Below are 26,749 nucleotides of genomic sequence, written 5' to 3'. Positions count from 1 at the left end.
GAAAGTTTCACATCTTGTATCAATGTGACATTGAAACAATCAGTGAATATGATAGTAAAAAGTCAAGTCAGAAGGGTTTTCATGTCTGGGGTTATGATGGCTGCCTGAATCCAAATTTCTCTCTACATATCCTTATACATCTACTTCCCAAATATAAAATCACCAAGTAGTACAAATAAAACCACACAAGGCCCATGCCTTCAGCATTACTAGTATACAGAGAATACCACAACCGTCAAATTACCTGAAAATAGAGAAATAAACACCAAATTTCAGGAGAGTCCCACTACCACTGCAAGCCTGTGGATGCTGAGAGTAAAGAGAGGGAGACTTAAGTGACTCACAAAAAAAATGAGACAGAAGTGAAAGATACATGAAGCATAGGCAAAATCACCCCAGAAAAGCCTAACAGTGTCAAAATATTGAACCCATGTCTGGACTTAGTAGCTCAAAGCACCAGCTACAGAAAAGAGGCTTAAAATGAGCAGCCCTGGAAGTGGAAACCTTGAAGAAGCCTTGCTGCTTCAGTGGAAAAATCAGATAGAGAAGTAGTTGTGGCCTTGAAAATGTTGCCATGAAGAACCAGAAGGAAATAAGAGAGAAAATTAAAGAATGAAATTAGAACACTTCCTAACACCATACACAAAAATAAACTCAAAATGGATTAAAGACCTAAGTGTAAGACCGGACACTATATAAAACTCTTAGAGGAAAACATAGGAAGAACACACTTTGACATAAACTGCAGCAAGATCTTTTTTGACCCACCTCCTAGAGTAATGAAAATAAAAACAAATGGGACCTAATGAAACTTAAAAGCTTTTATAAAGCAAAGGAAACCATAAACAAGACGAAAAGACAGCCCTCAGAATGGCAGAAAATATTTGCAAACAAAGCAACAGACAAAGGATTAATCTCCAAAACATACAAACAGCTCATGGATCAATATCAAAAAAACAAACAACCCAATTAAAAAATAGGCAGAAAGGGGCTTCCCTGGTGGCGCAGTGGTTGAGAGTCCGCCTGCCGATGCAGGGGACGCGGGTTCGTGCCCCGGTCTGGGAGGATCCCACGTGCCGCGGAGCGGCTTGGCCCGTGGGCCATGGCCATTGAGCCTGCGTGTCCGGAGCCTGTGCTCCGCAGCGGGAGAGGCCACAACAGTGAGAGGCCCACATACCGCAAAAAAAATAAAATAAAATAAAATAAAATAAAAAATAAAAAATAGGCAGAAGACCTAAATAGACATTTCACCAAAGAAGACATACAGATGGCCAAGAGGCACATGATAAGCTGCTCAACATCACTAATTATTACAGAAATGCAAATCAAAACTACAATGAGCTATCACCTCACACCAGTCAGAATGGGCATCATCAGAAAATCTACAAACAATAAATGCTAGAGAGGGTGTGGAGGAAAGGGAGCTCTTTTGCACTGTTGGTGGGAATGTAAATTGATACAGCTATTGTGGAGAACAGTATGGAGGTTCCTTAAAAAACTAGAAATAGAACTACCATATCACCCAGCAATCTTACTACTGGACATATATCCTGAGAAAACCATAATTCAAAAGGACTCATGTACCCCAATGTTCATTGCAGCACTATTTACAATAGCCAGGACATGGAAACAATCTAAATGTCCAATTACAAATGAATGGATAAAGAAGATGTGGTACATATATACAATGGAATATTACTTAGCCTAAAAAGGAATGAAAGTGAGTCATTTGTAGAGATGTGGGTGGACATAGAGTCTGTCATACAGAGTGAAGTAAGCCAGAAAGAGAAAAACAAATATCGTATATTAAGGCATATATGTGGGATCTATAAAGATGGTACAGATGAACCTATTTGCAGGGCAGGAATAGAGACATAGACGGAGAGAATGGACATGTGGACACAGTGGGGGAAGGGGAGGGTGGGACGAATTGGGAGATCAGGATTGATATATATACACTACCATGCATAAAATAGATAGCTAGTGGGAACATGCTATAAAGCACAGGAAGCTCAGCTTGGTGCTCTGTGATGACTTAGATGGGCAGGATGGCAGGGGCGTGGAAGGGAGGTCCAAGAGGGAGGGGATATACATATAGCTGATTCACTTCATTGTACAGCAGAAACTAATACAACATTGTAAAGTCATTATACTCCAATAAAAAAACAACAACAACAAAAGAGAAACATGATGTTTAGGAGGACTGATAGCACAGGGACACAAGGACTGATAGCATCTCTTCCTAACCCTGTGTTCAATGACATACCATTATTAGCTTGAAATCCACCATGGAGGAAGTATACACACCACAGAAACCAGCAAATGCTACAAATCAGGCTACTGATGCCCCTGAAGATCTGGTTGTTAAACATTTATCAGCAAGTTGTTGTACCAATCAATCCCCTTTCTCCACGACCACCACCACCACCACAGCCAACAACATCATCCATTAAAGAAATTGCACTTCAATAAACTGGGGTAAGAAGGCACTCCAGGAGCCCTGCCCACAAAACGCCTAGAAATTGAAAAAAATCAAGCTGATTTCTTAAGAAACAATTGTAAGAAGAAAACAAAGTTAAGCTGATGAAAATCCACCCCCCAAACCATTCACAAAGCAGAATAAAACTTAACACAACCCTGCAAACTGAATTAAGTATCCCAAAGCAAATATGTGGAGATAGATTTTTTTTAAATCCTAGAAATCATAAATTAAAAAAACTAAGAATATAAATGGATGCAAAATAGGAAGAAATGCAGTATGAATTGATTAAACTCAAGAAAGATATTGAGAAAAAGACTCACTTCTCTCAGAAATTAAGAATAAATTACAAATGCCAATGGAGAATATATTTCAATGAAACTTTAACAAGGGATGCTGAAGAAAGCTAGACAACCAACGAAGAGAATTAAAGTGAGACAAATAAGTTAAAAGGGTCCAAGAGAAAGTGGCTGAAATGAAAGGCAGACAAAAAAGGTCTAGCATATGAACAACTGTAATTCCTGAAGGAGCAAACAAAATACTGGAATGGAACACTAGTATTTAAATGTATATAACTTCCTGGAAATAAAAGAAAAATTCAGTCTATATATAGAACAGCTTACTGTGTAACTACGAAAGTTGATGTGAGACAATGATTTCCAAGACATATCCTAGTAAAACTATTAGACTTTAGGACAAACGAAAGAAATTCTTAGAGTCTCCAGGCAAAAAGATCCAGTTACTCATAGGAAAAAAATCAGGCATGGCATCAGCTTCTCCTGAGCCCCACACAAATTAAGACAACAGTGAAGCAGCATGTTCATGAAACTCAAGGAAAGTGCTAGTCAAGAATTTTATATCCATCTGAGCTATCCAAACCATGGAATACTTGGAATACATGGAAGAATATACTAGAGAATGATCTTCATTCAACTGAGTGATAATAGAAGAAACTTCAGCAAAATAACCAATGGTGGTCCTTCAAGTAGTTAATTATAGAGCTAGGAGTAAAAAAAAGGAGCGAACATGAGTGGCAAGCATATAAAAATTGTATTTTCTGATAAAGTAGAAATAATGCGACTAAAAAATGGAGGAGAAAGGACAAAGATAGGGGAAAGCAGAATAAGATCCCTGCCTGTTATAATAACTGGGAGTCAAACGATACCATTGATGGGTCAGATAATAAGAGGTTAAGTAGGAAAAAAGGAGTTAGAGGAACTATAAAATATATAAATACAAAAGTAATAACTAGAACAAAAAAATTCTTAAATACCAAAAGAAAATTTAAAGTGAATATAGATGATATTCTAAATAGGGAAAGAACCACAATAAATACAATATAATATACACTGTAATTATAACATAAAATAGTATGACAAAATTGAGACCAAACATATATCATATTGTTAATATGAATAGCTCTAACTTGTCTATATATTATGACAAGATCTTCAAATTGGATTATATAGCACCACCAACTCTTTGATGTGATCAAAAGACACACCTAAAGCATAATGATTCAAAGAGTAAAAATAAAGAGATGGACAAAGATTTACCAGGCTAATGGAAACAATAAGAATTCAAGGATTGTTATTGTGATATAAGACAAAGTGGAATTTAAGCCAAAAATCATTAAACAAGATAAACACTTATTAAAACTAAAACTATAATTCACAAAGGACTGGAACCTGTTTTGGAAGGGAAAATGTTATAAAGAAAATTATTGTAATAATTGTCAAAACTGCAATATGGACTGTAGTTTAGATAAAAGTGTCATAGCAAAGTCATATTTCTTGAATAAGAGAATGGCCTTGTTCTTAGGAAATATACATAGAATTATTAAGATGTAAAGATACATGATATATGCAACTTACTTGTAAATGGCTAAAAAAAAAGTAGTGAATCTGGGTAGAGGGTAAATGGGAGAACTTCGTATTATTCTTGCAACTTTTTGTTAAATTTGAAATTATTTTTTTAAGAAAGCAAATTGTATGCATTTGTTAAAACTCATCAAATGAGGTCCACTTTAAATTTGTGCATTTTACCTTAAAAGTTCCACAAATCACAAATGAATGTTGAACTCTAATGAATAGATATATGCTAAAGTGTTTAAGGGTGATGTCAGCAACTTAAAAACTCTTAAAAAATAAGGTGACTCAATGGACAGGTAAGAGCAATGCTCACTAATGTGAAAAAAGCAAATACAGCAAAATGTTAATTACGGAATGCAGATGGTGGGTATATGAGTATTAATTGTATGATTATTGCAACTTTTTCTGTATGTGTGAAAGTTTTCATAGTAAAATGGGAGAAAAAAATGGTAAATCAGTAGTTTGATGCCATGTAGACTTTATAAATAACTAGAGGACTGACTAGATTTTCCACCTTCCAGCACTTTCTCTTTTTACTCGGCCTCTTTTAGAATCTAACATCCGGTCCCATAAAGTCTTGGAAACACAGGAACCACTACCTGTGTCTTACTTGAGTCCTAATGCTCTATTGGATGGGCAAGTTTGTTCACGAATCGAACCGGCCCTCACAAATCTAACTCCAATTTCCTTTTTCTTTAACTTGGAATAAACTAGGCCAAGGCCCCCTCATATATTGAATTTACTTCCTTTAAAACATACTTTGAATTTGCTTCCTTTGTGGGTACATGTGCATCACACACACACACACACACACACACACACACACACACACACCTGTCTTCGCTGGGTGAGGCAGAGCCAGTTCCCACTGCTGTGGAAGTCTGGTTCTGGTTTATTTTTTAGGGTAAGAAAAAGGCCATTAAAATTCTCTCTGATGGTTGAGTCAGTCCTTGTTGGGGGAGGGGAGGGACAGAACCAAGGGAAGAAATTTCCTGGTAAGCAAAGCCCCACTTATAAATTTTCCCTTTCTTTTTTTTTGTTTCTCCTTTTTTCCCTCTTGAAGCGGCTCTCTCTGGAGTCAAAGCATTTTACAAAAACAAACCACTCCAAAGCTTTCAAGTCCAGGGAAAGCTCAAGCAAAGTTAATTAACATGAAGGTTCTCACAAAAGTTAATTAACATGAAGGGACTCACAAAAGCTGTCTGTTGGCATCTGCTCGCCTCCCATGTGCAGTGGTTCCTTTGTCTGATGGCAGACTCTAGCCCAGCCCTGCCTGCCTTGCAGCATCTCCCAGGGCCCAGGCTGCCTTCATTTCTCCCAAAGCACGTCTGCATCCTCCACAAAGTTACACGACGTTCTAGGAGGCTCTCTGCTTCCGTGATGAATTGTGGCTGCTTTAAGAAATCCCCGAAGAAAGATAGTTTCAAAAATGCTAGTTTGAAAAGGAAAAAGAGGAAAGAAGGATAGGGAGAGAGGGAAAGAGGAGGGAAAGCAAATGAGAAAGGAAGATTAAAAAAAAGTCCTTGTAACAGAGAGATGATTTTTTGTAAACCTGTTAAAAAATACAGGTACATGCAAAATATAAATCACTCAAAGAAATAATAATATAATGAAATAAATAACATAATAAGTAATGAAAATGCAACATATTAAGTAATAATATGTAACTATCAAATAATATTACATTAATATTGATACATAATATTGAATACTATTTGCATGAACACTATAATGAAAATGTACACCCTCTCTGTCTTTGCCTCTGTTCTTTTTTTTAAAAAATATAAAAACTCATTAAAATAATTTTATTTCTTTTTTGTGCCTTTACCTGAATGGTTATATTTTCTATAATGAAAATGTATTATTTTTTTGCATTAGGACATTTCAATAAAGGTTATTAAAAGATTTAAAGTCTTGGGTTTCATTTCTTTTCCATTTTATTTTTAAAAATTATCTTCATTTTACGTATGGTTTTCAGATTGCTGTAATTTAGCTTTTTTTAAAAAACATCTTTTTTTGGTTTTATATATTTTATTTTAATTATAAAATATGTTGACATTCTAATAAGTTTTCCGAAAGTTGCAAAAAATTTTGCTTGAACATTTTCTAAATGTAACTAAAAGTATAAACCCAGACAACTTTAAACTCTTAAAACCAAGTACCAGTGTTGATAGCAGGGTTCTCATTTCAGAAGCATCTTATGCATGACAGAGGTGTACAGTTATATAAATCTGTGTTTTTGTTGTTGTTCTTTTTGGGATCCTGTATGTAGGCTACATTTTTTTTTTTTTACAGTGGTTTAGCTCACAGTACATTCTGTCCACGAAACAGTGTTCAAATTACTGTTGAAGGTGTGTCTGGCCTTATCTGTTTAGTGCTACCCAGAGTATATAAAATCAGAATGAATTTATTATTTCCCAGTAAGTTCTTAGGTGACTTATTCTTTTTTTTTTTTAACATCTTTATTGGAGTATAATTGCTTTACAATGGTGTGTTAATTTCTGCTTTATAACAAAGTGAATCAGTTATACATATATATATATATCCCCATATCCCCTTCCTCTTGCGTCTCCCTTCCACCCTCCCTATCCCACTCCTCTAGGTGGTCACAAAGCACCGAGCTGAGCTGATCTCCCTGTGCTATGCGGCTGCTTCCCCCTAGCTATCTATTTTACTTTTGGTAATGTATATATGTCCATGCCACTCTCTCACTTTGTCCTAGTTTACCCTTCCCCCTCCCCGTGTCCTCAAGTCCATTCTCTATGTCTGCGTCTTTATTCCTGTCCTGCCCCTAGGTTCTTCAGAACCTTTTTTTTTTTTTCAGCTTCCATATACATGTGTTAGCATACGGTTTTTGTCTTTCTGACTCACTTCACTCTGTATGACAGACTCTAGCTCCAACTACCTCACTACAAATAACTCAGTTTTGTTTCTTTCTCCATTGTACATATGTGTCACTTCTTTTTCCATTCATCTGTTGATGGACACTTAGGTTGCTTCCATGTCCTGGCTATTGTAAAGAGAGCTGCAGTGAACACTGTGGTACATGACTCTTTTTGAATTATGGGTATATGCCCAGTAGTGGGATTGCTGGGTCATATGGTAGCTCTATTTTTAGATTTTTTTTTTTTTTTTTTTTTTTTTTTTTAGTTTCTGCTTTATAACAAAGTGAATCAGTCATACATATACATCTGTTCCCACATCCCTTCCCTCTTGCGTCTCCCTCCCTCCCACCCTCCCTATCCCACCCCTCCAGGCGGTCACAAAGCACCGAGCTGATCTCCCTGTGCTATGCGGCTGTTTCCCACTGGCTATCTACCTTACGTTTGGTACTGTATATATGTCCATGCCTCTCTTTCGCTTTGTCACAGCTTACCCTTCCCCCTCCCCATATCCTCAAGTCCATTCTCAAGTAGGTCTGTGACTTTATTCCTGTTTTACCCCTAGGTTCTTCATGACATTTTTTTCCTTAAATTCCATATATATGTGTTAGCATACGGTATTTGTTTTTCTCTTTCTGACTTACTTCACTCTGTATGACAGACTCTAGGTCTATCCACCTCATTACAAATAGCTCAGTTTCGTTTCTTTTTATGGCTGAGTAATATTCCATTGTATATATGTGCCACATCTTCTTTATCCATTCATCTGTTGATGGACACTTAGGTTGTTTCCATCTCTGGGTTATTGTGAATAGAGCTGCAATGAACATTTTGGTACATGTCTCTTTTTGAATTATGGTTTTCTCAGGGTATATGCCCAGTAGTGGGATTGCTGGGTCATATGGTGGTTCTGTTTATAGTTTTTTAAGGAACCTCCATACTGTTCTCCGTAGTGGCTGTACCAATTCACATTCCCACCAGCAGTGCAAGAGTGTTCCCTTTTCTGCACACCCTTTCCAGCATTTATTGTTTCTAGATTTCTTGATGATGGCCATTCTGACTGTGTGAGATGATATCTCATTGTAGTCTTGATTTGCATTTCTCTAATGATTAATGATGTTGAGCATTCTTTCATGTGTTTGTTAGCAGTCTGTATATCTTCTTTGGAGAAATGCCTATTTAAGTCTTCTGCCCATTTTTGGATTGCGTTGTTTGTTTTTTAGATATTGAGCTGCATGAGATGCTTGTATATTTTGGAGATTAATCCTTTGTCAGTTGCTTCGTTTGCAAATATTTTCTCCCATTCTGAGGGTTGTCTTTTCGTCTTGTTTATGGTTTACATTGTTGTTCAAAAGCTTTTAAGCTTCATTAGGTCCCATTTGTTTATTTTTGTTTTTATTTTCATTACTCTAGGATGTGGGTCAAAAAAGATCTTGCTGCAATTTATGTCAAAGAGTGTTCTTCCTATGTTTTCCTCTAAGAGTTTTATAGTGTCTGGCCTTACATTTAGGTCTTTAATCCATTTTGAGTTTATTTTTGTGTATGGTGTTAGGAAGTGTTCTAATTTCATTCTTTTACATGTAGCTGTCCAGTTTTCCCAGCACCACTTATTGAAGAGTCTGTCTTTTCTCCATTGTATACTCTTGCCTCCTTTATCAAAGATAAGGTGACCATTTTTCATCTATGTTCATCAGTGATATTGGCCTGTAGTTTTCTTTCTTTGTGACATCTTTGTCTGGTTTTGATATCAGGGTGATGGTGGCCTCATAGAATGAGTTTGAGAGTGTTCCTCCCTCTGCTATATTTTGGAAGAGTTTGAGAAGGATAGGTGTTAGCTCTTCTCTAAATGTTTGATAGAATTCACCTGTGAAGCCATCTGGTCCTGGGCTTTTGTTTGTTGGAAGATTGTTTAATCACATTTTTAATTTCAGTGTTTGTGATTGGTCTATTTATATTTTCTATTTCTTCCTGGTTCAGTCTTAGAAGGTTGTGCTTTTCCAAGAATTTATCCATTTCTTCCAGGTTGTTCCTTTTATTGGCATATAGTTGATTGTAGTAATCTCTCATGATCCTTTGTACTTCTACAGTGTCAGTTGTTACTTCTTTTCATTTCTAATTCTTTGATTTGAGTCTTCTCTCTTTTTTCCTTGATGAGTCTGGCTAATGGTTTATCAGTTTTGTTTATCATCTTCTCAAAGAACCAGCTTTTAGTTTTATTGATCTCTGCTATTGTTTCCTTCATTTCTGATCTGATCTTTATGATTTCTTTCCTTCTGCTAACTTTGGGGATTTTTTGTTCTTCTTTCTCTAATTGCTTTAGGTATAAGGTAGGTTGTTTATCTGAGATGTTTCTTGTTTCTTGAGGTAAGATTGTATTGCTATAAACTTCCCTCTTAGAACTGCTTTTGCTGCATCCTGTAGGTTTTGGGTCATCATGTTTTCATTGTGATTTGTTTCTGGGTACTTTTTGATTTCCTCTTTGATTTCCTCAGTGATCTCTTGGTTATTTAGTAGCATATTGTTTACCCTCCATGTGTTTGTATTTTTTACAGCTTTTTTCCTGTAATTGATACTTAGTCTTATAGCCTTGTCGTTGGAAAAGATACTTGATACAATTTCAATTTTCTTAAATGTATCAAGACTTGGTTTGTCACCCAAGATATGTTCTGTCCTGGAGAATGTTCCACGAGCACTTGAGAAGAAAGTGTATTCTGTTGTTTTTGGATGGAATGTCCTATAAATATCAATTAAGTCCATCTTGTTTAATGTGTCAGTTAAAGCTTGTGTTTCCTTACTTATTTTCACTTTGGATGATCTGTCCATTGGTGAAAGTGGGGCATTAAAGTCCCCTACTATTATTGTGTTACTGTCGATTTCCCCTTTATGGCTGTTAGCATTTACCTTATGGATTGAGGTGCTCCTATGTTGGGTGCATAAATATTTACCATTGTTATGTCTTCTTCTTGGATTGATCCCTTGATCATTATGTAGTGTCCTTCTTTGTCTCTTGTAATAGTCTTTATTTTAAAGTCTATTTTGTCTGATATGAGAATTGCTACTCCAGCTTCCTTTTGATTTCCATTTGCATGGAATATCTTTTTCCATCCCCTCATTTTCAGTCTGTATGTGTCCCTAGGTCTGAAGTGGGTCGCTTTTAGACAGCATATATACTGGTCTTGTTTATGTATCCATTCAGCCAGTCTATATCTTTTGGTTGGAGCATTTACTCCATTTACATTTAAGGTGACTATTGATATGTATGTTCCTATTACCATTTTCTTAATTGTTTTGGGTTTGTTTTTCCAGGTCTTTTCCTTCTCTTGTGTTTTTTGCCTAGAGAAGTTCCTTTAGCATTTGTTGTAAAGTTGGTTTGGCGGTGCTGAATGCTCTTAACTTTTGCTTGTCTGTAAAGGTTTTAATTTCTCCATCGTATCTGAATGAGATCCTTGCTGGGTAGAGTAATCTTGGTTGTAGGTGTCTCCCTTTCATCACTTTAAATATCTTGCCACAACCTCCTGGCTTGTAGAGTTTCTGCTGAAAGATCAGCTGTTAACCTTACATACAAGGGAATTCCCTCGTATGTTATTTATTGCTTTTCCCTTGCTGCTTTTAATATTTTTTCTTTGTATTTAATTTTTGATAGTTTGATTAATATGTGTCTTGTTTGCCTCTGTTCTTATACAAAGATACTTTTTTTTTTGCGGTATGTGGGCCTCTCACTGCTGTGTCCTCTCCCGTTGCGGAGCACAGGCTCCGGATGTGCAGGCTCAGCAGCCATGGCTCACGGGCCCAGCCGCTCCATGGCATGTGGGATCTTCCTGGACCGGGGCATGAACCCGTGTCCCATGCATTGGCAGGCAGACTCTCAACCACTGCGCCACTAGGGAAACCCAAGATACTCTTTTTTTTTTTTTCAGAAACAGTATTATAATGTACCTACTTTTTGTAACCTGTTTTTTAATTGATGAATAGATTGTGAACTTTTTCAATGTCAGTAAACATTGGTCTCTGCAGACCTTCAAGGATTTTTCTGATTTCCCAGATAATCAAATTGTCCCAAATAAATGTGTATATATGTTTTGCTATGTCACTTATCAGGCCTCTTATATATATGCATATAATCAAATATAGAGTATGTGTGGTATATATTGAACATATCACATGAAGAAAGGTTATGTCATGTCTCTTTAACAAGGGCTTACTGTGGGGATTCTTCCTTAGAAAGAAGTGTACACTTGTTTAGATTTATAAGATTTTGAAGTTATGTATCATTCACCTAGAACTTTGATACTGGGAATGTTTGCGAAGAATGCTGATTTGATTCCCCTTAGAGACTTTATAATATCTATTTATGAGAGAGTCATACTGACCATGTGTAAATCTTTCTTCATTCAGGAACTTCCGAAGTGGACGGTCATGGTCCTTTGATGCTTTGTGCTGCTGCATTGTTGTCCCTGCCCAGGTGTGTTCACTGGGGTTTATTTAGGAATTTTGACATGTGGGACTGATGTCACTAAGACCCAAAGGCCGAGGAAGGCTTGATTCCCATTGCAGATATCTCCTATTATCATTGCCAGAAGTTTGTTTCATTTTTCCAAATACTTTTTATAATTCCAAGCGTCACTAAGACCCCTGGGTTTACCCCAGTTACCCCAGTAACTGCTCTGCTAGTTTCCATAAACAGAAGCATTTTGAAGTGACTAGCTCAAGAAGAAAAGAGGGCTGTACATACCACAGCCTTCCCAATGCCTGAGGTGATGTGGACAGGCTAGAAACAGGGTTGATTGCTTTTATTTTCTCCAGTATAGGCTATATCAGAAGAGTCTGCAGCTGATGACAACAATGGAAACTGTGGATATAATAGGTAAATGCAAATTTAGAGACCAGAAATATTTCTAGACAAGCTCCAGACAGCAATGAAAGACCGTTCTGGATCTTGGGAGGAAGTGTGGGGGTTAAGAGCATGACCTGAGTTTGAATCCTGGCTTTGCTCCCCAATGGCTGAAGGTGGTGGTGCATATAATGGCTACATATTATGTGGCAGACTGGTGTCCTGCATCCATTCCAACCGTATTACATTTCAGAGGTGAAGAAATAAAAACACTTCCTAGACTCCCTTGCAGCTAGGGGTTAGGATGTGGTTTAGTCCCACCCATTAAGTGCAGTCAGAGAAAGCAGAAAGCGGAAGTGTGTTTGGGGGCCATATTTGTGTTGTTTCTGGTGTTTCTCCTGGGAAGCATGGTTGTGGTGGTGTGGTTCAGAAGCTGCCAAGAACTTTCCAGTTTGACTGGTGGCTTCTTGATCTTAAAAGAGGCAGAAACCCTCTTGGTAGTATGTTTCTGTGGCATTGGCATTGCTCTTCAAAACAGCCCACAGCTTTTCTTCTCCAGCCTTCTCAATAATTCTGTTATTATTCTCAATCATTCATTACCTTGTAATAAATCTATTTTTGCTTAAACCAGCAAAGAATGGATTCTGTTCTTTGTAATGGAGCCAACAGAGCTGCTTAACCTCTCTGTAATGGCTTCTGATGTGCCTCCTTGGCTAGGCTCAATTGCAGTCCCCAGCATTCTCTTTCCAGTGTATTTCTGGTTAGGGTCATTCTCTTTCCAGACTTGGAGCATGAAAGGGAAGCAGTGGTCATTTTGTAGCATGCACACACCTTCTCCCAGGTGTTCAATCAAATACTAACATAGGTGCTGCTGTGAAGGAATTTTGCAGATGTGATTAAAATCCCCACTCAATCACCTTTAAGTTCATTAAAAAGATTATCATGGGTGGGCCTGGCCCAATCAGTTAGAAGGCCTTTAAAAGAAGGTACAGGCCTTCCTCAGCTTTAGAGTTTCTCTCCTGTGAACAAGCTTCAGCTCATGCCTGTGGGGTTCCAGCCTGCTCATGATCTTTTTTTCCTGTCTGTCCAAAGAAGGACCTTGGACTTGCTTAGCCAGCTCCACAGTTGCATTTGTCAATTTCCTATAATAAATCTATCTATCTGTCTATCTATCTATCCATCCATCTATCTATCATCTTTTGTCATCTCTTTTACTTCCTCTGCTTCTCTGGTTGAACCCTAACTGATACACTCTATGAGCCTCGGTTTGTTTGACTGCATAATGAGACTTACTGTCTCACACTAGGCTTGCTCTCTAAGGGTTACATAAGAGAGTGAATGTGAAGCACAGTACCTGACAAAGATGTAACTCTATTTTGCTCCCATCCAATCCTGGACATTCATTCACAGGGTGGCTATAGCTCTGCCAGGTATGTAATCTCAAAAAGACCAGTCCTCTCTCCGCAGAAATATCAAAATGACTCTGTCAGTTCACAGTGATCCTCCAGCCTCTGAATTTCTAGGTTTTGCTTACCTCTTCCTGAAGCTTAACCCCTATTTTACTTTTAGTATCCTTTTATCATCTGATACACTACATTATGCAACATTTCTTCCCTCCCTAGCTCCCACTAAGGTACCCAAAAAGATTGGGGTATATACTGGTTAAATTGAATCCAACTTAGACATTTTTGTAAGCTGCATAATACTCCTTGCAAGCAAAATATATGTGTTATTGGGATCAATGGACCCAACCTATTCTTCCTTTCCTCACCCCACCCTCAACAGGTGGTGATGGGAAAGGGTGGGGATATGGTTAAATCCATGGCTACTATGAGAACGGAATGGGGCCTCCCTTTGGTACTGAAGAATTAGAATCTCAGAGGTTAGATCATTCCTTAGGATGGTCATTTGCTTGGTTTTATTATTACCACATATTTTCACATGGAAAACACTCACGCTCATCCTGTGTATCTCTCTCCTCAAATGACTAAACATAGGGTTACCATGTGACCCAGCAATTCTACTCCTAGCTATATACCCAAGAGAAATGAAAAAATATGTCCACACAAAAACTGGTACAAGAATGTTTGTAGCAACATTATTCCTAATCACCAAAAGGCAGACACAACCCAAATGTCCCTCAACTGACCAATGATAAACAAAATGCAGTAGAGCCATACACTGGAATTTTATTTGACCATGAAGAGGAATGAAGTACCGATACCTGTTACAACATGGATGAACCTTGAAACATTATGCTGAGTGAAAGAAGCCAGTCACAAAAGACCACATACTATATGATTCCATTCATCTGAAACATCTAAAACAGAGCAGAAGGTAGGTTAGTAGTTGCTTAGGGCTGGGGGAGGGGGAGGGGTGGATAAGGGAATGAAAACTAAAGGATGATGAAAATGTTTTAAAACTGACTGTGGTGAAGGTCGCATAACTGTGACTATACTAAAAACTATTGAATTGTACACTTTAAATGGGTGAACTGCATGATACGTGAATTATAGCCCAATAAAGCTATTAAAAGGAATCCAGAAGGTAGAGATAAAATTTATTCAGCAAACACACGTTATGACTTTTATGTTTTAGTCAGCAAATACACATGCTTCAAGTACGCCTGCCTCATGCCCAGATTCCAGATTTAAATGCTCTAATCTAAATGCTCATCAACGGATGGACCCCCACCCAACTCACTGAGCATCACCTTTTTAAAGGTCCACATCCAGAAATGAATTAATATAAATTAAGAATGCCGAACGCAGTAACTGTTCACGGTCTGGCACAGAGTAAATAGCCTGTACGTATTTGCTATTATGACTGTTATCGTGGAATTTGCAACACTTCCCAGTTTATGCTACTTCTTTAACTGCTCATTCCTCCCTTTGAGGGTTCCTTTGCTTCCTCTGCTCCCTAAGTGGGGCGCTCCTCGGGCTCCATCGTTTCTATCTACACCCTCTCTCGGCAGGTGCCCGCCAACTATGGTTTCTATTCCAATGGTTCCCCGACTGACATCTTTCTGGGCCTCTGGGAACATCTTTTCAAGTGTTTAAATGCTACCAGTTCAAAATTAAATCCACCCTCCCCCTGAGTCCATCTGCCCCTCCTCACTCCCTCATTTCACTTGCAGGCATCCATGTCCTCACGGCGGCTCACCCAGGGAGGAAACCTAGCTGCCATGCCTGCTAGGCTGCTCCACCGTGCCAGACTCAGCATTCTTTCCCCAGCTGTGGGAGTATCGGTGACTGACGTGTCGGCTCAGTCCCTCTTTGGGAGTTGTGCTTGATGGAAGAGAGACACCTGGCCCAAGATCGTGCCTTTTTCCTGACAGCAGCCTGCATCCGATGACTAGTCAATGTGAGGGTGTCAAGCTCTGGCCTCCTTGCCATAATTTGAGCCGACTCTGAAGGGCCATCATCTCGGCTCCCCATGGGACCAGCTGCATGACGGTTCAACTTCTCCCTCTGACCAGTGCTGCTTCTTTCACTTTCCCATAGGTTTTGACCCTGTACACAAATCTCCTTCTCAGAGTCTGCTTCTCTTGGAATCCAACCTTCTGCACTGTCAATCACTTTTGACTTCCTCAATCTCTTCTCCTTTCAATGACAATCTAAAGCCTGTCAATGTCCTGTGAATCTGTGACTCCCATATCAAGTCCAATGCCATGGCTGAGTTTAGATCATTTGGAACAAAAAACCTGATTCCCGTTGGCCTGAGCACAAAAGCCATTTCAGAACTGAAAATTTCAGTCATAGATTTAGCTTTAGGTACAGCTTGATCCAGGTTTGAAATGATGCAACCAGTCTTGACTTCATCTTCTTTCTTCTTTGGCTCTGCCTTCTGCTCTACTGACTCCTTTCTAAGAAAAACTCTTTACCCCTCCAGTTGCAAGGAAGCTCACTTCCCTTCCTCACTGCCCCACCCCTCTCTCTTCCACATCTTTTCTGTTTTCTCCTGCATTTTAGTGCCCTTTCCTGCTCATTTTGAGTCTCTGTTAGGGTCATATTTACTGGGTTTGTTTGGTGAGTTAAGTTAGGGCCTGACATATATTAAGCAAGAAACTGTGGTTTTATTGCTAGTAGCACTGCTACCCAGGGTGGAGCTCCACCTTTAGCATCTGTATTTTGGATAGACTTCTATTGGCGTTGATGCTGAGAGAGTCTGACTCCACTGAGTATGCGAGAGGACAACCTTCTTATGGGAAGGAGAATGAGAGTAGAGAGGAAGGAATTCAGAAGGGGTCAAAGGTGACAGGTCAGGACTTCCTATGCATGTGGGTATGTTTGGGTAAGCACGTGCATGCATGATGTGTGTTTTGCAGTCCAGGGTGGATGCAGGCTATGTCCTCAGCAGTGGAAGAAGAATTCATAAATACAGGCATCCTCCCCTACTTATACACTTTTTTTTTTTTTTTTTTTTTGCGGTATGCGGGCCTCTCACTGTTGTGGCCTCTCCCGTTGCGGAGTACAGGCTCCGGACGCGCAGGCTCAGCGGCCATGGTGCATGGGCCCAGCCGCTCCGTGGCATGTGGGATCTTCCCGGACCAGGACACGAACCCGCGTCCCCTGCATCGGCAGGCGGACTCTCAACCACCACACCACCAGGGAAGCCCCCTTACCTACACTTTGAAAAGCCCACCTTAATTGTGTGTGCCTTATGATTACAGGCCATTAGAGACCATTAGTAAATGAACTCTGAGATTTCAATCATGAAATGCAAACTTTCTTGTGAAATGCAAACCTAGTTTCACATAGTAATTGCTTCTAATTAAGGAGGAACAGTTTAGCCAATTAGCTTTTGGAATTTAAGTGTAATTGGAAGGATACTTCAGAGATTTGCTAACTGCTTCCCCCATTGCAGTTGTTTGCATTTAGTGCAGACATATACTCTGTGTGCATAATTATGCATGTACCCATGGTGGCCGAGAGGCCCAGAGCTCTTTGGTTATAGTAGTTATGTGGACGGCAGTCACCCATACCTCTGAAATTATCACATAAAACAAATGGGGGAAGGAATGAGGGCAATAAGAGAGAATAAGGACATCTGACTGAACTAGATCCACCTTCTAAATCTGACTTGACCGCTGAAGGTGTTGGCTCGTGTTAGGCACCTGATGAAGTCTCCAGATTTCTTGGATGCAGGATGACAACAGTCTCATACAGCTTTAGTCTTCCATGATTCATGGCCAACTCCCATGATTCATGATAACCTCCCATGATTCCATGTAAGGTGGGAGGCGTACAGGAAAAGATAAAGCATCCACTGATAGAAGGGCCAAGAGAGCTTATTGGCACTTCAGCATCTGGCAACCGCTCTTGTAGCCCCTGGGTGTTCTGACAATCTCTTGACAATCTTTCCCACTCAATTTTTTCATACCTCTTCCTCATTTTAATGGTCTTTTCCATAGTATCGGCCTCACTTTCTGGACATCTAACCATGTCCCCTCTGATGGATAGCTGTTCTCTCTTGCAATCCATAGCAGGGAGCCTCCTGTTTTTCTCTGTTCCTGCCTCATCTCTCTTCTTCTCTTGCTCAAAAGAGGCTCTCATCAGGAGTCTACCTACCACTGCTGCTGATTGAACTTTGTAATTACAAAGATTATTCTTTTGGCATCTTGGGCTAAATGCTGCAACCCTCATTATTATATAATAACTCACCAGTCAGAACTTGCTCATCAATTTCTCCTCCATCTGTATGATTTTTTTTCTTTATAAAAATAAAACAGGTTCTTTTCTACCACTCCCCCTTCCACAAAAATACAAGCTGTTGTCCACTGTGTACAAAGATGGTGCTGCTGCTGACAGAGGTATTTCCCGGGCTTACTTCAGTGTGAACTCTTATCTTTATTCTTTGCCCTGTTGGTAGCTTACATCACACTCCTATACCTTCAAGTTCTGTGGATAGGAAGGAGATGAATGAAGAGGACACTTCCCAGGGGAAAAAGGAATATATATCAAGGGGTTTAACTGACTTTGAGAAAGATTTGGCTGTGGTTGCCTCTTCTGATTGTCACTGCTCGTTGGGGTGTGTCTCATTCTCAGAGCAAATGCTACCTCTACAGGGTTTGGTTCCCTTCACAGCATCTTGGCTGAAAGGTCTCCTTCCCTTTGTCCCAAGAAAGGAAATCCCTAAGGGAGAAGGCATAAATCAATGATAATAACACCCTGCCATGTAGAATGTTTTGCTTTGGCCACGCCAAGCTGAGTTTGGGTTCTCTCTATTGGTCACTTCTTTTTGTAGCAGAGTCCCCTGTGTCCCTCTGTTTTCCTGAGGTCCACCATGTTCCCAACAGACCAGAATGTCCTTTCAAGATCCTTCTGATGGCAGCTGTAATTTCCTGGTGGGGAACCTATGCAGAAAAGGTGTCCAACATGCCTTCCAGTGTGAACAGTTAAACAGATTCGCGTTCGAGGCATGTTCTCATTAGGTGCAGGCTTCATTAAAAGTAATTAAAACTTGGCAAATATTCTTGTTGGATGCTTAAAAGGTCATCTCCACTTCTCCTTTTGGGAGGTCATTGCCACTTACCAAAAATGAACATCTGCCTTTACATCAACATGGCTGCTGCCTGAAACTTAGCAGCACACAGCATTCCTGAAGCTGTTAAATGTCTGTCGTGACAAAAAAAAGTGGGACCTTATGTTTACCTAAGTCCTGAATAAATGTGGTGGATTTGGGGACACAAATCTGATTGAAAACTTCTCCTTAGGCCAATATTAAAAACTAAGTTAGCTTACTTAGGTGTATGTAATTTGTAAATAATATAAAATTGAATGGCAATGAATGGTCATCTTAGTGGTATAAAAAACACATCGAAAAGAAAGTGTCTCTCAGTTTGAATCCCAATTAATGCAATTAGTGCTTTCCATGCTCAGTTTCAGGGAGTTCAGATTCCCCACGACTTCTGAATGAACCAAGAGAGCATTACGGATGAAATGCACCACTGGAGGGCTGAGGAACAGGTAGCTGATTATACCAGGAAGTAGGAAGATGAGGTTATATATGATAGAAAACCCTGCTTAATACTTTATTTTTTCCAGGTAAAGTAGCCGTTAAGGAGGACATTGTATTACCCAAGCACCTTATTCCTTGGTCGGTGTACTGTATATCCGAAAACCTTCCCCTAGCTACTCTCACGCTTCTGTATGAGGGCCTGTGTTGCCTTGGAGGCCGAGAGGTGGTGATCGAACCAAACTCAGTGCAGGGTCCAGAGGTTCTTCTGAGTCTTTCAGTTGACTCTTCCTATCCCCTCTGGTCCAGACCTCTTCACAACCACCATTGCTTTCAACCTTCAGAAGTCTGCGAGGGACACGCATCATCTTTAATTTACGTACAGATGAGGACACAGAGGCCCCAAGGTTTCAAACGACGTGCCTAAGTCACAGTTGGTCAGCTGGAGCCCTCTCGGTGGGAAGGGTAGAAGAGGGTCTGGCCTGGCATGGACCTCCCCTTCCCCACCACTCCCCCGGCCTGTTAGGTCATTGGCCCACACCCTCCAATGAGGCCTGCCCCACAGCCGTGGCAGAACACTAAGAAGGGAATTCCTCTCTCAACCCCCAGGCACAAACGCAGAGTTCACGGGTCTCCACTCTCCCACAGATGAACATGTGTTTTTGTGGAAAGACCACACAGAGGAGTTGGGACCTCTATGCTCTTTCCAGATCTGGCCTGCATTGGCTGTGTAGCCCGAGTCAAATTATAGAACCAAGGTCACATTCAGCTGGAAGGAATTTAGAGATCGCCTCTGCTGGTGCATCAGAACCACGAGGACAGCTCATGAAAGCACAGATTCCTGGGCTTCAGTCCCAGGATTCTGACTCAGTAGGTCTGCGGTGGCACTGAAGATCCTGCTTTTCTAGTAAACTTCCAAAGCATGAGAGTGCAGCCGATACAGGCACCCCACGTGAGTATCACTGGCCTATGATAACCTTGTCTTAAGACGGGTCAGCAAACCTTTTCTTAAGGGCCAGAGTTAGTAAATATTTTAGGCTTTGCAGGCCGTACAGTCTGTGCTGCAACTATTCAATTCTGCCGATGTAGCTGGTAAGTGGCCGTGGATGATCTCTACATGCATATGGGCCTGTCTGTCTTCTGATATATCTTCATATCAACAGGAGGCCCCAGGGCTGCAGTTTGCTAACTCCTTACCCCATGCTGATAGAATCTGAGTTCTTCCCCACCACTCCTTGCTTTCAGCTGTAAAATGGGGATGCTCTTCCTGGTCTTAATTTTCTCCATGGCTATGATGAAGACAAGGTATGATAAACACTCAGAGAAAACATTTTGTATCAGGTTCAATCAGTCCCATATTGTCAGCTATACTGTTTTAAGCACAACACCTTCCTTTATTTTAATAATCATTGAATTGGACTTATAAATATTCCCTTGAATTATTAGGCATCACATAAAAAGAAACACAAAAAGGCTAAGAGATGACAGAAGGAATCATTTTGAAGGGTAATTTAGGAACTTTCTTCATGTCAGAAAATAAAAATGTAGAACTCTTCCTATGTCAATAATGCCTCCATGAAGGAGAACAAAAAAATGAGTATTTAACAAGGTTAGTCAGACAAAAAACAAAGTTTATGACGGCGTGACGCACTACTAACTGCCTTCGTAAAATATTTTAATTAAAAACCATTCCATAAACAAAGATGTAACCAACAAGTTATATTATTTTTTATTCATGTTAGAATTTCTATCAGTGTTTGAACATTAATATTTAGAGAGTTTGTACATTTTTGCCTTCTGAGGTTTAAAATGAGAACCACACTAGGTCACAAATGGTAACTAATACACATTCCACAACTGCATGAATATTCACTCAATCTCACTCTCTTAACACTGTTAAACATTTTCTTTTCCTTGCTGTACTTTACAATGAAAAGTGTGCCCCACTCATGTCTCAGCAAAGTTCCAGACATTATGGATTCATCACATATAAATTCTTTAAAAATATACTTCTGTCAAAAGACTTGATGACTACTATGTACACTACAAAAATAAATTTTCATATAAATAAATTATATGGCATACTTTTATCTTTGTAATTGAAATGACACAAACCCATTTCTGCCAAAATTGGCAGACAATGAGACCCAGTTTGAATATTTCCTTTAAACTCCTTGCACTAAAACCTACCATGAGTCCTTAATGAAAATGTTATATACTCTGAACTATTTAACATTAGTAAGCACTCTATACAAATAAAAATTCTGTTCAAAGGTAAAACATAGCTGTAATAGTGTTTCCAATAGAAATAAAATCCCTGCATTTTTCTGTTATAAACTGGCATGACAAATACTGTAGGAAAACATTCTTATGATACAAAATTATAAATATCAGCAAAGATTTTTTTTTTTAAAAATTAAAACATCCAAATGAACAAACAAGACAGACAAAATAAAACTATTTTAAAAAAGAGAGAGAGAAATTCTGGTTGCCTGCCAGCCCCCGAGTTCTCCCTTTGCCAATGTGACTACTGGAGAAAGCTCTACGCTGTGCAGAAAGCAGGGGCCAGGCAAGCAGTCAGGCACCATGCAAGCTGGGCTCAGGAAAGGAGCGAGGGCACTCCTTGAGCCAGAGGGAAGCAGACCTCTGAATTTTGCATCATCTCTCTCCTGAATGCGGGATATAAGTTTTCTGAGCAGAGCTGAGCGTTAGGTAGACAGACAGTGTGGCTGACAGAGGCACCAAACAGTAGCAGTGGGGCCATTTGGGCCCCTGGCATATTCACACACACATCTGGTAGCCACAGTCTTGCGGCGAGTTTTAGAGTCTGAGGTCACTACACTGCTGATACTACTGTGGGCCGTTGCCTTTCGAATAAGATTTTCCATGTAAAACAGGAGGCATAATGGGAGCTGCCATTTGTGCACTCCTACAGTAGCTTAGTCTGGGTACCGAGTGCTTCCCCAACATTTGTTGGTCTCTGGCCAAGAGCCTAGGAAGACCAAACCTCAGAGCAAGAAAACAGAATTGATGTGGAAGCAAATATTTAAAAATAACACCTGGTTGAGAGATACGTCTCTATATACATTCTTCAGTGGGGGTTATGCAATTAGCATCTTCCTGCTCTTCAATAAATGTCACATTGAAAGAATACTAATGATGGTGAGAAGAGGACGATGAGATACTTAGGAAGCGTGCACCCATAATGTTAATATTAACACTTGGAGGATCATCCTTCTGAAGCTCATATCCTATAGAATTTCTGATTCCGTATCACCATATTGGATGCTCACTATTTTAAAGAGGATGCAAACAAATCCAGAAAGCCCCAACTGTGCCATTTAGCAAGAGAGGGAGTTTAAATTGTAGGGACTCAAAACATCACCTCTGGGTCTGTTGTGGACCCAGAATTAAGAGGTCATTGTCTCCAGAAGATTTCCATTCCACTCTTAAATTTGGTTGGTGATAGTGGTGGTGGTGTGTGTAAGTGTGTGTGTGTGTGTGTGTGTTGTGCGTTGGTTACAAGAGAGGTACAATGAAGGCTGCATACTTTAGAGGATACGCTCACGGCCCAGCTGAGGCTCCCACTAGGCATGTTCTCTAGGTCTTTAATACCAATGAAGATGAAGAGATGTGAGCTCTGTACCCTGAGGTTCCAACATCCAGCACAATGGTCCCTGCGAAGGAACTTATCTCCTCTGAGGCACGAGCTGGGGTGTCTGGATGGCAGCCAATAATCTTAAGAGATGCCCTGAACTTGAAGTGAGTCTGGCAAAAGGATAAGGAGATGTTTAGGGCTAGCCCTCCACCAGCTAGCTAGCACTAGAGATATCCTGACTCTTCTGGCCTAAGGTAGAGCCCACCACGGGTTCACAGACAGTAAAAAGGAAAAAAGAAAAAAAAAATCACAGTACAGTACAGTACATTGGGAAATCACACACGTGTTCACACACACAGCCAAACAAGAGAATCTCATCCAACTACACCTAGAGAAGCCACCGGGGTTAACGTGCTTTCTTCATATTTGCTCATTAAACAACAACAAAATTATCACGCATAGCGTGTTTGAAAGTTAACAGTAACATTTCATACTACCACAGGGTTGTGATATGCAAATTTAAAATATTTTAAACAGAAACCTTTACAAAATAATCCTATTACATAAGCAATATTTGCATAGAATTATACAGGTAAATTATACAATATTTAAGCAGCAGCAACATATGCTGAAATTTAAGACTAAGTTAAGCTTGGTTGTGGCACAGAGACCAATGTACAAATAGGGAGGGGCTCCGCTGCGGTCTCCCCACTGCCTGCTCTGGAGGCAGGAGTGCAGAAAACCCAGATCACACTACTTTACATCCGTTCCTTCGTATATTACATATGTGTACACCTCTTAAATATTTATAGAAATATTTCACAAAATAATACAATCAGTTACAGTAACAATGAACTGCTATCTGGCACAGCACACCTTTCTAACTCCGCAGCTCTCTTCAAGCAGTTCTGGTGGGGCAGGGTAGGGGTAGGGAGGGGCTTCCAATCTTTGGCCTCTTTGCTTCAGATTTTACTCACCCTTTAAAAGAAAAAAAAAAAAAGGAAGTCAAAGTAACAGGTCTACGAGTCCCTATTTATAAAGCACAAACACAGGCAAAACGGGTCTGGGGTACAGAGATCAGGACGGTGGGGGATGGGTGAGGGCATGAGGGGCTTCCAGGGGGTGGGTCATGATCTCTCCCTTGACCTGGGGGCTGGTGACAGGGATGTGCTCACTTTGTGACTGTTCACTGAGCTGTGCGTTCATCAGACATACCTGCTATGGCTTTAAAAGACTGAAAAATAGGTGAAAGGGGCAGCTGTCAGTGTCTCTGTTGAGATGCATTAAACCTCCACAGGCTAACTGTGAGGGACAGATCCCATCTGGAACTCAACTGGTTCTCCAAGGATGACGAAGCTTAGACAGGCAACCCTGCCCGTGGGTAAGAGGTCACTGCGGTTCAGTAGGGGACACGTCAGTGCCCAGGGCTCCAGGAGGATGCAGCCATCTGCATCCCTCTAAGTCCCTGAGGGGTCACTGAAGAGCAGCGCCTCTGAGGCCCACCCACCTGCCCACCGGCCCCGCCCACCTCAGTTGGAGCTGCTGCCCCGGCGCCTCTCCTCACATTCCACGTCCTGTAGCTCAATGACCTCCACCTTGGGATCCCTCCTCTCGCAACGGACGTTAAAAGGCACGTGGGGATCCTCAAACAGCCCGTGGTCAGTCTCGGGGTAGTCCTCGTAGCCCGGGCGAAGCCCCCCTCGGGGGTTCCGACCGGGCCCGGGCCCGGGGGCGGGCAGGGGGTGCACTGCAACAGTCACGGACGCCGAGGCCGTCACGGTGGTGATGGGCTGGCAGTAGCTGGGCACGGAGCTGCCCGTGGCAGTGAACGCTGGGTGCCGAGTGTTGTGAGAACGGGTTCCCCGGGGGCCCGTGCGGTCCCTATTGCTAGGGCCAGAATGCCCTTCAGTAGAAATTTCGAAAGCGTCTCTGCGCGGTCTGTAAGGGGGTGGCCTCAAGCATTCTCTGGGGGCTTCTCTTCTGGGCTGCTGGCCTGGCCATCCGGGTGGCAGGGACCCTGAGTCCAGATGGGGCTGCTGTCGAGGGTTGGAGGGTGGGTGCTGCCTCGGTTCAGGATGGACCACCTGCAGAGGGTAAGGGCAGGTTGAAACGGGCCGGGTGCTAACCCCAGGCTGGGCATCGGCCCCCGCTGCCCCAGCCCTCCCTTCTTGGCTCTGGCCCCCGCCTGGCCACCCACACACAGCTCTTTCTGAACTAGAGCTTAGTCAACCCCACAGATGGCTGGGAGCGCCCCAGAGAGCTAACAGGGCCCTTCCACCCACAACGACGTGGCAGAGGTACGCCCTGTTTGGACACTATGCCTAGGCTTTCTCCAGCACAGCTGGCTGGACACATATGGCTGCTGCCCATAAATGCAGGGCTGTGGTCTAAGTACCCAAGCTGCCTCTCTCCCACAGTCCGCCACCCCACCCTGCTGGGTAGAATCAGATCTCGAGCTCCTCATCTTCTAAAATGACTAAATGCCTGGCCCTGGCTCGCCCAAATGCAGGACGTTGCCCGGACGTTACCTACACTGTTGAATATGGTAGCCATTAGGGACATATGGCTATTTACATTTAAATGAACTAAAATTCAAAATTCAGCCCCTTAGGTCGCACTAGCCACATTTCAAATGCTCAACAGCCACATGTGGGCAGTGGCTACTGCACTGGAGAGCATTTGCACTGTCACAGAAGAGTTCTACCGGGCAGTGCTGCTCTATCCTGTTGTTAGGAATCTGGTTTCTGGGTCTCTGTACAAAGCATGGAGCAACACAGTGGCCACATCAATCAAAAGGACCGTGACCAACTTCAAAGTCGTTCAGCTTGTACCTATTTTTAGGCTCCCGCTGAACAAAACCAGATTCACACTGCAGCTCAGCAGGCATCGTCACGGGGGGTAAGAGGAAGAAAATTTAGGTTATTTGGTTGGCCTCTCTCTCTTTCATGGAAGGGCAGCTCCAGCCTGGGACTGGAATACCCATTTCCTGGAGGGACAGCAGGAGGCCCCCCGTCAGAGCAACATGAGCCTAAGAACATTCCTCGGGTTTTGTGTGCTGTGCTCCAGGCCTGGGGGGCCGAGGACATCCTGGGGAGCACCGAGAGGGGAGAATGCAGGTGGGGCTCTCAGGGCCTCTGAGAAGAGGCTCCGGGCCGCTTGTGGTTTTCCTGAGTTACCGAGGCTGGTTCTCACCTCCTCTGTTCCTTCCCGCCGCCTAGAATACGAGCTTGGAGCCACAGAAGCTTCTGGCGAAGTCTTAGACAATAACGATGGAACTACTTTTATACCAAGGGCAATTAAAAGGAACAGAAGTGGAAGGGAAAAGAAACCACTTCTGCTGGCAATACAAATACCATTACATTTTAAAAGAGGTATCATCCTACAATGATATGGAGCTTTTAAAAAAGGGGGGCAGGGGGAGCAAGGCATGCTTTACCTCCGGTCCTTAAGCTCAAACTGTACTTAGCTCAAACAAGATATACGCTGATGGATGTTTTGCGTAGTCACCGATATTGGTCCCTGCCCTTTTCAATCTGTGTGAGATACAACCATAGGAAACTGACATTTTCATCGTTTAAGAAGAGCCAAATATTGGCAATTTCGTATGAGTCCACCTAACCTATACATTTTCTGGCATGCTGTCTGTGATCTGCCGTTCAGAGCAGGCAGCGGCTGCCTCCTGGGGTGACTTATGACTTACGGTGGAGCGGGCGAAGACAGGGTTCTCTGTGGCTTCCACGATCACTTGGTGGGAAGGGCCCCCGGCGCCCTGCTGGGCCTCGTAGTGCATTAGCTCCTCACTGATGCCCGACACCGTCGTCTGAGAACTGTACTCCGAGTCAGAGGAATCAGACCCGTTGTTCGTGTGACCAGGAGGCAGAGCAAACCGGACCACACTGGGGGGTGGCTCAGGGGAAGGGGTGGGCAGCCGGTTCAGCCCGTTGGCTGGAGACACCTATTTAAGGGGATTCAGTATTACAGGTGTTATCAACCATTTACCTGGTGGCCGCACAACATTGTTCAGGGGTCGCTCCCCCTCCCCCGCTCCCCCTCCCGGCCTCTCACGCTACCCTGTATTCACTTGGCCCAATCCCTGCCACTTTGAAGACCCTTGGGCCTGACAGCTGGAGC

The 26,749-nt window shown here is 41.7% G+C and overlaps 1 protein-coding gene across 3 annotated transcripts in view; it reads right to left on the bottom strand.

Annotated features, from left to right (window-relative positions):
* Window positions 1-24,147: 24,147 nt before the first annotated feature.
* The window catches only part of PTCH1 (patched 1), a gene marked incomplete at both ends in the record, with an annotated part of 63,764 nt that continues 61,162 nt past the window's right edge, over window positions 24,148-26,749 (bottom strand). For all 3 annotated transcript variants that reach the window (XM_079706065.1, XM_079706067.1, XM_079706066.1), the window contains 2 exons: window positions 24,148-24,702; window positions 26,319-26,573. In XM_079706065.1, the coding sequence (XP_079562191.1) occupies window positions 24,148-24,702; window positions 26,319-26,573 (810 nt within the window). The remainder of the gene's footprint in view (window positions 24,703-26,318; window positions 26,574-26,749) is intronic.

Source organism: Hyperoodon ampullatus (assembly GCF_949752795.1).
Source record: "Hyperoodon ampullatus genome assembly, chromosome: 6".
Lineage (NCBI taxonomy): Eukaryota > Metazoa > Chordata > Mammalia > Artiodactyla > Ziphiidae > Hyperoodon > Hyperoodon ampullatus.
The sequence above is the reverse complement of the archived record's forward strand: the minus strand, read 5'-3'. Positions and strand labels throughout refer to the sequence as shown.